The 13178-nt window shown below is 38.0% G+C and overlaps 1 protein-coding gene across 1 annotated transcript in view; it reads right to left on the reverse strand.

The window, feature by feature from the left end:
• CEP192 (centrosomal protein 192) overlaps positions 1 to 13178 on the reverse strand; it is an 84910-nt gene that overhangs the window by 49473 nt on the left and 22259 nt on the right. The window contains exons 16-24 of the mRNA XM_048077134.2: positions 11762 to 11894; positions 9731 to 9885; positions 6854 to 6994; positions 6214 to 6562; positions 5687 to 5827; positions 3494 to 3558; positions 3223 to 3414; positions 2200 to 2323; positions 160 to 290 (exon numbers count right to left, since the gene is read on the reverse strand). Coding sequence (XP_047933091.2) covers positions 160 to 290; positions 2200 to 2323; positions 3223 to 3414; positions 3494 to 3558; positions 5687 to 5827; positions 6214 to 6562; positions 6854 to 6994; positions 9731 to 9885; positions 11762 to 11894 — 1431 coding nt within the window. The remainder of the gene's footprint in view (positions 1 to 159; positions 291 to 2199; positions 2324 to 3222; positions 3415 to 3493; positions 3559 to 5686; positions 5828 to 6213; positions 6563 to 6853; positions 6995 to 9730; positions 9886 to 11761; positions 11895 to 13178) is intronic.

Here is a 13178-nt window from a genome sequence, read left to right on the forward strand (position 1 = left end):
ACAAACAGAGGCACCCACTAGGATTTCAAATGATCAATATAAAAGGAACAAGTTGATAAGAACGTTTAAATTTAGCCTTATTCAAAGAAACAATAGTAAGTGTTAAGTGACTTTTGTTGAAGTTCATACTTGCAGTTAATAGAAAACACAAAGAAATACCTTTGGGTTACTTTGGGTAGCTGCTTCTGTATTAATGCTTTTTTGTATTCCAGCTGCAGTGTCCATCCTATGCCATGCACCTTCACAGCTGGTAGAATTTCCATGTTCTTTTGTTTGTGTTTCCAAGTCTTCTAAGAAAGAAAAAAAAGATGGATAATTAATTATAAATACATTGTCTGAACATCAGCATTCATTGGACACACATGCTCCTGTAGTGCTCTGTAGGAAAAAAACAACTGCCATAATGGCACAAATACAAATACTGCAAGAATCAAATGTTGTCTGTGCAATACTCGAAGTCTACCTTCAGTTCACATAATTAGCTGATGTTATTAATACCATGCTCATTACTCTTCATTTTCAGGTAGTTTATCACATTAGCCCAAGCTAAACAAATCTTCTCATAAAACGGTATTTGCAAGGTAACATGAACACAAACACAACTCCAGTAGAAAACTAGAAAAGTTACATCTGAGTAAAGCCATTTTTTTTTCATACACTGGAGGGTTTGACAGAGGTAGATAGCAATGAACTTGAAGGATTATGCTTAGGAGGAATTATGCTTCGGAGGACGTGTTTCTGAAACCATCAAAACCATTAAGAATCTTCTTGATTACCATACCAAACCCAAACTAGGAGATATTCTGATAAGATCTATAGACTACCATAGCACCAAAGGAATTTCTGCTTAAAGAAAAACATCCAGACTTCCTAGAACACTAACAGTTTTAAAAGTGCTCAGCTTAATAAGAAAAGAATTATGAAGCATTTATTTTTCATTTCTCTTCTGCTTGTAGCAGATATTTGGAGCTTAGATACACTTAGCATTTCAAGTAATACCCTCCCTCAGGTTGCTAAGTTCTCAGCTTCTTCTGTATCTACTGCTCCTTAAAGCAGAATTGCATACTGACACTGCTGATAAAGATCATTGCCAGTACTACTGAAAAATCAGATGCCAATAACTCTTGATATCCTGGCCATGAAGTGATCTAAAAACCTCCTTCCCCTACCATTTATAGCAACACTCATATCAAAATAACTACAGAGCACATTAGGGTACTTGTCTATTATTTAAAGCAACAGTTATAGCTATTATTTACCTGAACAGTGGTCACAAACTTCAGTTACTAGCTAGTTTTGTGCTTTTTTTTGTTGTTGTTGTTTTGTTTTTTGACAAAAACACAGACTTTATAGTGAACTTAAGCATGCTAACACTTAAAAAAATCATTAGAGATTCTTGAAAAAATATTTGGAAGGTCCTAGAATGAAGAAAGTAACGGCTGTAAAGTTGTTTTCAAGGACATGTGCTCCGTAAAAATCTGATGGATGTTTTTCACAGTCACTGCATTAATGCTACAGACAGGCTCGCAAATACTGATGTTACCCCACCTATATCAAGAGAAGCAGACATGCTTTAATATGAACTTGTCTTCTGAGCAAGTACTCTTAATTATTTCCTAGGGATAGCTTGTTAAGTTGATACAAAAATATACGCAAAGTGCATATTGTGATTTTTACATATAAAATTCTGGAAGAAACTCTTTTTACTTAAAAGTCAATCAGATTTCACAGAAGTATATTTATTTTAAAAGATGGTAGGGAAGAAATTAGACTATATACACAGACAGCTCATGCCCAATTCTATTCCTTTCCCTGTATCCTCTATACCTGTACAGACAAACAAACCAGCTTTCTGGTTTCATTTCTTTTGGCAACACATTTATATAGCTTTTTCAATAGGAAAACTCTGACCAGACTTCAATTATTACATGACACTGTTATTTATCCAGTGTCTAGAAATGCTCACATTACCAAGAAAACTTTGGCTACTATCTGGTGTTAGAATGGTCCCTTTTGCAACTCTTTAGGCTCTGTATTTTGTTGGTGCAAAATCCTTCCATCTTCAATCCCACAACCCCGAAAATGATTTGGTGAATGAGTCTATCACATTCTTCTTAATAGTCCTTGCTAGCTATATACAAGGAATTCTTAACTACTGCTACAGACTCTCTAAGGCTGACCCTTCCGTTCCATAATTACCTGTAAACACTTCAGAAAGCTGTGAAGTTTCTTGGAGAGTGTCACATCCTGATACATCAGATTGTCTTAGCAAAGCAACAGGTTCCCTTTTCTTCGGAGACGTAATATGGTAACCAAAAGATGGCTATAAAAAAGTTACCCCAGAACACAGCATTAGTAGATGTAATCTTTAATATAAACATTCAGTGGGCCTGCAAAGCAGTTTCAGACACAGTGTCTCCCCAGTTGGTGTTTGGCTTTTGTATGGCTGAGAAATAACACACCTCCTAGCCTTGCAAGTGCCTAATCAAAATACATATGCTTCCTGTGCGTGTGTGCGTAAAGTACCAGTTAAACAAAAGAAAGTACATATGCTCTCATCAACTCTGCCTGGAGGCATGCTCTGCCTCTCAGCCTTTGAATGTACCAGTGCAGAACATGCTCACTCTACCAGGTCAGCAGGACATAACTAAATTTGACTTTCCTCCCTTGAACATACTTCTTAGGTTTTGTTCAGCTGCAGCACAGATGCGATACTGTCTACCAACAACAGGTAAGACAAGAGACCAGGTATAAGTCAGAAAAAGCTTATAGAAGTATGTTGAAGTCTAGACAACTACGCTTTTACTAGAACTGAACACGTGCCTAGGTAGCACATTAACAATAGCCAAAGATACCCTCGATGTTCCAATAACTGTCTGAGCAACATTTAATTCAACTACTAGGTGAATTGTTTGCTCAGACCTCTAAAAAGCAGCATATAACATGGCGTATTCTCCTCTCTATAATCCTACATATAATTAATTTTTGACCAAAAGGTAAAGATTCCCTGTTAACACCAACCAGCCCTTCGTATCAGAAGTTCCAAGTGAGTACAAGTGAGAAACAAACTAATCCATACCTGTCATATATACATACAGAATTTCCTTAGTAAGTGAACTTGGAAAGTAGTTCTCCAAAAGAATTAGTTACAATGTTTTTTAAAAAAGCAGTACTGTTTTTTCCCTGTCCTTCCCTTGCACCTCAGAACATTATGATACATACCCGTTTCACATCACTGCCTCCACCAAGACAACCCAGAGCTTCAGACCTCTGACCAAAGAACTCTCCCAAAGACAAACGTAAATAACTGGCATCTCTGTTAAGTTCAGATGTTCTCAGTAGAATGCAGCTATTGGCAGATTTCCACGAGGAGTCCGCTATTTCAGATGCATTTAGAATGTCTGCTTTTTCTGCCTGTAGACAGAGAAGTTTCAGAAATTGTAACTTACAAATAAATGAGTGTTATTCTGTTTACATTCAGATAATTATTTACCTGCACAAGTCTGTGTGCTTTCTCAAATTCTTCCTGGTCTTGTGCAATCATTGCTGCTGCTTCAGCTTAAAACCAGAAAGGACACGTATTAAAACTAGTCAGAATTTAGTGAGCATTGACATTACCATTTTGTGTCATTAAACTAAACTTTAAGGCAAAGATTACAATACTTAATTCTGCAACCAAGACAATCGGGGACACACCAGGAGTTGCTCCTCCCATTATGGTGGGAAAAGTTCACATGAAGTTTGCTTTAAAAGAGTATTTCCTGCATCCTCAGTAGCCACAGTAAAAGCAGCATTCAGCTAGCTAACTTAGATGTGAATAAAGGTGGCATCTTATGGCCTTATCACCAAACTATACATACATATTTGTAATGACTATGCCATCCATACTAGCTAGACTTGAGCATCACATGGCCACTTCTGAACAGGCTTAGATTACATCTGGCTTTGAAAATTTCATCAAGGTGCTATCCATGAATCGGAGCAAAAGAAACAGACCGGTTTGTACCAGTTCATGAAATACTCACGTAAACTAACAGGCCAAATAAATTAATAGTTCCTTTAAATTCAAATACTTGTATTATTTTCCTAACAATGAACACTTAAAATCTCTTCTCTGAAATGATTTAAACTAGTTATCAAGAGATACTGTTACTACTACCTTAGCATTTTGGTCTGCTTAATGATACCTTAATGTTGAAGTATATGGCCTTGTACACACAGCACCCCTAGTCACAGAGGAATACATCAAGAATGGACGCAAACTTGTAAAGTGAATACAGCTGTTGTCTATAAAAGTGACTTACGGGAAGTTGGAATACGTCCTTTTTGAGGAAAGCAACAATATTGGAATACCTCTTTATTGAGCAATCCAACTATATCTCCTAAAGGCAACATGCCGCTATCAATGATATGCCGTTACATCCAGTAGAACTTTAGGTCATTATCAGTTCTTTAATCTTCTGTGTAAGCCATAAGGAGTCTTATGAGGACTTCCTGAAGCACTGAACTCTGTCAAGTGAGCAATCCTGCACTAACTACTCTGTACAAGAACACACAGTGTGCATAGCTCACTGACAGAGATAGACATGTCGTTAGTGAGACTCAGAAGCGTCATCAGATGTCATTTCTTTTCTGTCCATATAAAAAAAAGTCTCTCAGCTGTCAAGCATTCAAGCATCATACCTGAACACTGCAGACAGGCAAACTAGCACACAGAAAAACGCTATCCACACTGAATCTGGAAGCACAGGTCTTGTACTATGTGAAAAGGTAAGCCAATCAGCTGGAAAGTGTAATTTCTTTAAAAAACATCAGGTGGGGAAAAAGCTGAATACCCCTGGAAAAATTTACAGCAGACAAATATTTGAATGATTGGACAAGCAGAGTCTGAAATACAGTGAAATGTCCAAAATGTCCTGGCATTTAAAAAAATAATGAAGGAGCTCTGCTTCGCTGACTTAGCCGATAGGGAAATTTCTACCACAGTGGATCTCATTTGTTTGTTCCAACAGAAAACCTCCATGGTGTTGACAAACATCATTTCAACCAATCAACCCTGTTTGATCTTGCATTCCTAATAAATCAATCTGCAGAGCATCCTCTTTGAAAGAGAGAAGAAACTTGAGCAGACATCTTCAGAATACATTAGCCCATCCATATGTCAGCTTTAGAAACTAGGAGAGTCGAGGAGAAATACTGTCGCATACAATGCTCCAATATATCTAGTAAAAACAGATAATCAGAGCATATTTTGGTGCTAAGGAATTGATTTGTCTACGGTACTACAGGCACACCATCCAAACCTGTATGACAAACACACAGACTGCCATGAAGATCACTCTGAGACAGTTAAAGGAAAAATTTTAAAAAAGTTATGTAGACAAAGGCCTAGGATTTCTTAGAAGAGCCCAGTAAACATCCCCAGTAGGTTCCAATGTTTCAGCACCCACACCACTTCCTGGGAAGAGAAGGAAACAAGGGAAGAAGCTACCAACTATAACTAATATTAATATCATTGTAGGCTACTAACAATGTCAGATTTCAAATAATTTCTTGTATCTAAAGTCTGAAGGATTTGCAACATTAAATACTAACTTTCTAAATACAAAAAAATTAAAAGGGAATAAAGTTTACTTAACACTACACTACAGATAACAGTTAACTAAAAAGGAGAAAGATTACATACATCCAGTTATGAAGTCGTCATCTATTTTATCATCTTCAGACAGATTTAAACCTTGTTCTTCATCAAATGAAGTATAATAAGCAAGATCAGTCACCCACTTGCCTTCTTCATTTTGATAAACAATGCTATGTGGTATATCACCTGAAAGATACATCAAATACTGCACTGTTGATTAAAATAATAGTAACATGGTAAAGTCTCTTAAATTTAAGTAAGGAGTTCACTTGTCAAAGGTCAGCAACTAGTTAATGAAGATAACATAGCTGCAACAGCAAGTTGCAGCAGTTTTTATCAAAGAAGCAACTATAAATGTTTCAATATAAGTCCAAAATACATCAGTTGGTATTTCTTAAAAACTACAGCTCCAAACTTTTTCAAGCTATTTATTTCTTATTTATAAAGAAACAGTGGATTTTTTTAAAATAACTTGCACAACCCAAAAAAGTCATACCTAACAACTTTATTTCTCTTTCCATGCAACAGTCTAGCCACAATTGCATACTTAGGTTATACCTAAAGCAACCTACCTTTGTCTGTTGGAGATAAACTTGTGTTCTCACAGCTGTCTGCAGCTGGAGACAGGTAAGCATCAGCAAGACCAACTTCACATTCAGTTGAATCTGCATCTGTTCCAGGTGCATTTGCACTAAGAGGAATTTTAGGAGTGGTGTAGGGCTCTGAAATTGCTTTTGCTGGATGTAGTACGTCTGCATCAGAAGCAGCAGTCTGACACTCAGAAGAGGACTGTATTTCTTGCTTTGAAAGAGCACCCGCGACATCAGCTTCACGGCTGTCCATGCACTGAAGATACAGTGAATCCAATCGCAACTCAGCAGCACTGCAGGAATCTAGTGCATCTCCACTAGTCATGGAATTCTCAGGAAAAAATAATGATTTTTAAAGTGTCAGCATTGCGTTTGTTAACTGTTTATGTTAATAGTCCCAGGTAAAAAATAGCCAAAGTTAACTATGTTTTAAAAGTATATCTAGAAAACTGTTATTATTCATCTTTTATAAAGTGAATTTGGGTTGTTAGTTCAACCTCTTACAGGTTTTCAAGTGCACTGCCTTTTTTTTTTTAATATATATATATACACACACACACACACAGAAACTACTGTCTTATTCTCTATATTATAAATAGAAATTTAAATGACAATTCCATACCAGTTGCCTTACTGCTCTGGGGAGCACCTCTCTTTGCTCTGGACATCCAGCTATCCCTTGATTTTGTGAATCTTCATCACTAGCATTTCCAGAGTTTGCTCCTGTCACCGCCTGATAAGCATCAGGAACCCGAAAGTCCTCCTTAAAAAAATATATAAATAATAATAAAGATTTAAGTTGCACTGCAACAGATATAAAGAAGATAAAAAATTAATACTATAGTTATTTCTACAGAGTTAAAAAATATTCTCTGGTGAAGTGAATGTTTGTTCATGTGCCACTGCCATCTCTGTCTGCCAGCAACCCTGGTGAGGACAACAGCTCCTGGCTATGCCAACCCACAGAACTCCCCCCACCAAGCACATACACAGCAAGAGGACGGAGGATCTCTTCTGCCTCCTACTGCATTCTTTCACTCTCCTTAACAAGTACACCATACTGCCTCCCTTCTCCTCTAGGACCATTGCTGAATAAGGACCAGCTCAGCACCTGCTGTACCCACCCCACCACCCTCTACAGCGGAGGTGAAGCAGGAACATTACACAAACAGGGGAGAGCTGAGGGCAGATAACATAACTGCTACTCGCACTCTTCACCATGGCCACATGGTCTCAAACCACCACCTGTTCCTTCCTTCACGTACAGCTGTAGATCAGCAACTTGCAGCCTCTGCAGAGCTACTGTTAGGGAGGTTAACAGAACACTTCCCACAGCCTGGAAACTTGGAAGCCAGGTGGGGAATTTCCGAACCTGTCAGGCAACACCTCCTTAGAGTCATTACAATCTTTCCAATGATGATTGTTAAGCAATAAGTCAATTGTATGACACTGTTTTTCTGAAGCTACAGTTCATTTACCTATTCAAATCAATCACACTTTCCTATTCGGGTCAAGCATGCAACTGTCAGTTTCCCATCCAAGCAATCTGTTTGTAATAGACTTAGCTGCTGCTGGAAGGCAAGCCAAGAAGCAGCCAGCTGCTGCTCTGTGCTTACCCTCCACACACTGACTGCCTCTCTAAGGCACTTACTTACACACCAAGTCTTCATGATACTGTTCACTTAATAAAACCTTGAAGATTTCTACCCAAGATAATAACCTGGTGATTGAAAAGCTCTTTATAAACTAGTTGTACGCTACAAAATAAAAAAACATTAGTGCCAGCAAGCATCACCTTCATATTTACAGAAGCAGAAAATAAAGCTAATAGAAAGTAATATTTTGTCAGAAGTAAATTAAATTTATTTTCAAAAAGTGTAGTAAGTATCTTAATATAAAACTCCATTCCATTCTTTGAAGATTGATGCAGTTAGAACTGTAACTTTAATTAAGAATCAATAGTTGTAACATGTTTGTAAAGTAGTCTTGTCACAGAACCATCAGAATAAAACGAAGCAATTCCTACACAGACAACATACCCATCTCCTGGACATTACAGGCAAGATCAATAGGTGGCCTTACTTTCTGTTCGGCTGACCCCCCCCCTTGTTGGGGGTGGGGGGAAGGGGTAAAGCAAGTATTTTATGGGTATAGACAGCTTTTTTATTCTTCATTAAGGATTCTTTGCATTCAGATGCTGGTAACCAAATTTAAATCAGAAGAAGGCCTTCAGAAGACCATGGTGTCAGTAGAGACTTTTGCTTTGTTACCAATATTTTCCTTATAGGACACAAGAAGATCTCAAATGCTCTTCTACAAACACCTCGCCACCTTTGATACTAAAACCACCGCTAGGAAGCTGAGAGAGGAAGCAATGTTTAGGAGAAATATTCCTACCATAATGCCTTCAAGAGAAGACCTCAGAGACGCACTAAGTTCAGACTAGCACACATGACACAGAACTCTAAAAAAGAAGCTCCAGAAAGGGCAGACTGAACCGTAGCACACATGAAATTCGTCAAGCACAGGCTAGCTCTATCTTCAGCAACTGCTGACATACATCCTACCTCACTGTCACTCTGAAAGGTCAAGCTAGCAATCCAATATCACATGCTAATATCCTAACGGATACTTGAGTAACATGCTGCTCAGGACATTATTTTCTTTTCTTTAGGACAAACTATCTTGCAGATCAGAAATAGATTGTTTTTTTTTAATTTATTACCTGAAAAGCATACTTTTGTAATAAGGTTTAAGAAACACAGACTCAAGTAACCCAGCAGGAAAAGTCCACCTTCAGGAAACACTAGTGATGCAGAGTTAGGTATTACAGGATTTCTGAGGACAAGTCTCCATCATCCCAGAGAAGGGAGAAATCTACTCTTAATAGTCTGGATTATTTTTTTCCTTTGCAAGATCAAGTAACAAAACTGACTGCATAAGGTCCAGAACCACTTAACAGGAAAAAGAAGAAAATGACAAAGAGGATCGTGAGGAGCAGTGTTAGGGGATGGAAAACCTGAATGGAGACTTGAATATAGGAGACATCGTAATAGGGAGTAGGAAGTTCTTAAGCTTTGACACAAGCCTTCCAGATTAACGCCTCTCAGAACAGCCAGCTACTTACCTGATTTCTCCATGCCTTATCTCATAAACAACAAGATTGTCTGTAACAAGCATATGTATTAGCTACTAGCTCTGGACTACAAGGAAGAGGACAATAAATACAAAAACAGCTACCTAGCTTCTTTTCTTTTTTTCCTCTCTTCCCTTGCAAAGGGAAAGGAGAGTCAATCTCACTTGATTGTCTTGGTTTCTAGTTTAGTGCTGTGTTTACTATAAAAAAAAAAAAATCCTTTACTTACAGGCTACCTGTTGGGCAGTATTTGGGTTTGTCAGGAAAGAAAACCTATTTCACCCTGGCAGACAACCCTCAAAGATGTTACCCTGCTTAAGGGCCATTAGGTATGCGGAGTTTTGGACTCCACTTTAAACTTACTTGAAGCAAGCCATTTTCAGACAGCTTCAGTGCTGTGCAGCACTCTGAAAGTTTCTCTACGTTGATGTCTCCTCTTGCTATTTCTGGTGGTATCAGCTGTTCAAAATAGGCTTCCAGCTGGTTATCGAAGAACTCTTCATCATCAATATCATCATCTAGTGAAACAAAAGAAAATACCCCATTCACCCTTCATATTTAATAATCACCTGATCTACTATCAGAGCAACACCATAAACTTTAACACAGAGACACACAGCAAGATCAGAATTATCCTGTTTTTCTCCCACTCAAAAAGAATTGGGTCACAGTAATGTGTGGCAGTCTTATGCTATGAGTAGCAATACACAGCAAAACAAGATGCCCATAAGGTAGCATTTCAACTCCCAGCCTAAGTCACTCATCTTCCTTCAAAGTGCTATATTCCACCACATTCAAACTACCAAATTATATATATAGTCACTCATGAGTGAAAAGTAAATATATGTAACATTTCAAGCCATACTAAAACTGACTGAAGCATCGTTCTATTTTAAAAATTAAAAAGAGTTAAGTGCTATTAGTAAGAACAGTACTATTCCTACTGTCCCCAAGTATAAAGTTTATACTATTTTTTATTTATTTATTTATTTTTAATTTGTGGAGGTTACAGGGGAAGGAAAGTTCCCAGAGCTTTTGTTTGTTTGTTCTTAAAGTCCCAAACTTCAGTCAGCATTTTAGGTCATGGTTAAAAGCACTCTTAAAACCACCGTAGAACGTATTCCAAAAAGAAATCTGACAGTTTTTATTATTCTTTCATTTCCAGAAACCAGTACCTTGTCTGTGCTTTTCCTATTAAAAACAGTATACTCAAACAGGCTTTGTATTTATAAACTAAACACCATATTTCAGTTTCCATGTAATTATTAAGAAATATTCATTTTCAGGTTGCTGGTGACAATCTGAGAATTCTCCAATAATTTTGCCTTAGAGTGCATTTCAATTCTTCCGCCTATAAAACATAATTCTAAAGTATCTTCTTAGTATTTCCTTCTGCCATAGAAGTCTACAAAATGGCAAAAACATATGGGGGGAAAAAGTACTTACACACAAGTCATCATTAGTTTTTTATTCCTGTTTTTGCCAGTGCCCTGTACAAACAGGGCCTGATTTACAGAAGCACCAAGTTCCAGTCTTTCAGCAGAATGAGATTTAGGCAAATTGGAAGCTATGGACACTCAGCAGCTTTGATATTACGACAGGATTCAGAGTCTGTTCTATCTGACAGTCAATAAACAAAAAATAAGAATCATGGCTGTTTCCACATGTCATATCCCAGGAGGGGGAGGCCTACAGCTGGCTAAGTTTCAGTCTTTGAAATGAAAACTAATACTATCCTCAGAACCAAAGTTCATAGAGTTCATCTCTTTTAATCCCAACAGAAATTGTAGTTAGGGTGAATGCCCACTTTTCTACCTCTATTTTTGATTCACTGTAACTGAGGACTGTTGCTTAATTTTTTTAGATTATCCTTTCCAGTTGTGATCTTCTCTGATAAACTCCACAGGCACCTACTCCTGTTACAATTTCAAAAGAGTCAGTTTCCTCAATGGATTTGTTTTTCTTTAATATTCCTAATACAAGATTTTGATGTAGTCTAATCCTGTATGAAATACTACCATAGAACCATTTGCGTTGGAAGGGACCTTAAAGCTCACCTTGTTCCAACCCCCTGCCATGGGCAGGGACACCTCCCACCAGACCAGGTTGCCCAAAGCCCCATCCAGCCTGGCCTTGAGCACCTCCAGAGATGGGGCATCCACAGCTTCTCTGGGCAGCCTGTGCCAGTGCCTCACCACCCTCTGAGTGAAGAATTTCCTCCTGACACCTAATCTAAATCCCCCTCTTTTAGTTTAAAACCATTCCCTTGGTCCTATCATTTAAAAAAAAAAAAACAAAAAACCCTAATACCTTTCTTCTCAAGAAGGCAGGAACATTGTGTCAGAATTCTAGGCTCAACTATCCAGAGAAAGTTAAAGTTATAAATGCTCTTACCAGTGGAATCTCCTTCTAAGCTTGTAAGAGATGAGAGTTTCTCGTTTTCCAAAAAACTTGAAAGGCTATTGCTAAGATGATCGCTTGAGGTTTCACCTCCTGCCAGCTTTTCAGAAGGTTCAGATGGACTAACCTGTGAAAAACATCCAGAGAGAAATATGTCTGGAAGTTATTAGCTATTGTATAAACCCAGTTAATAATAAATAATTAAGGTGGTTTAATAACTTTCTAAAAATCCCACAACCACCACCTTCTTCCTCCATATCCCAGCAAACATTCTAGTACCAATGCATTTTTCCCTGCTAGCTTCCAGAATGGATATGTGCAAGAGACACAAAGATCATAAAACAGATAGAGGGAAAAAGCACCTGAATAACACCAAACATAAAAGGTTTCAGAACTAAAATACTGAACCACTACATTAAAGACTTAACTCACTGGGGGGGGAAGGGGGGGGAGCAATAAACCTCTCTTCATTCAGTAAACCATAATCCCAGCTTAAAGTACAAAGTAGGAAACACTCAAGAAGTTCCTATACTGCTATAACAATGCTTCTTCAGAAATCACACGCCCAATCAACCCTTTGTTGATTTTTTTTTTAAACAGCAATTCAATATCTGTTTTGGTTCTGTCTCAACTGATAAGCAGTTCATCTTTGACAGCTACCAAAAAATCAATGTTCAGAAAGGGGTAGACAGTAGATAGTTTGAAAAAGACTTGAATTATGGTTTTCGAGTGACAGCCTGTGAGCATTTAACTGCAAGTCACTGGCCACTTGGGCCCCTAGAAAATAAAAAAATAAAAAAAATCAATTGAAAGAAAGCTAAGTAAATACCAGCTGACACGTGAAAAAGCATGTAGCTATACAGCATCTTGCTACAGCCCAAAGCGTATTTTCTATAATGGCCACAGGAACTCCCATTCCCATCTGCCTTATACCTCTGGGCCTGTAATCATCAGCTTCTCCGAAGCAGCGGACAAAAGCAGCTGAAACTCAGCCCTGACAATACCCTGTTTGCTAGCTCTGGGATACAGAGGCAAAAAAAAATAAAAATCAGGTGCAACAATAAGATTGGGATCTTACAAATGGTGCAGTTTATGTTGGGAACACTAAAGAAGCCATCTGAACTGATACTCCTCAAAGCAGTGAACAAGTACAGGGGCAAGGCAAATCCAGCTGACATTATCTACTTCAAATTCCAAAAGCATTCAGAGAGGTTCCTCCAAGGCTCTTCATTAAGCTAAACTACAACTGCGATAAGAAGATCGATACATGAATAAAGAATGAGAAGACAGCACAGGGTAGGAGTAAACAACAGCTTTCACAATTAAGAGAGATCAGGTGGAGCCATGCTCCCATGGTGTTAATTATGTTAAGTGAGCTGGAAAAAGGAAGCAAAATGAGGCATGACACATT

This window comes from Anser cygnoides, chromosome 2 (assembly GCF_040182565.1).
Source record: "Anser cygnoides isolate HZ-2024a breed goose chromosome 2, Taihu_goose_T2T_genome, whole genome shotgun sequence".
Lineage (NCBI taxonomy): Eukaryota > Metazoa > Chordata > Aves > Anseriformes > Anatidae > Anser > Anser cygnoides.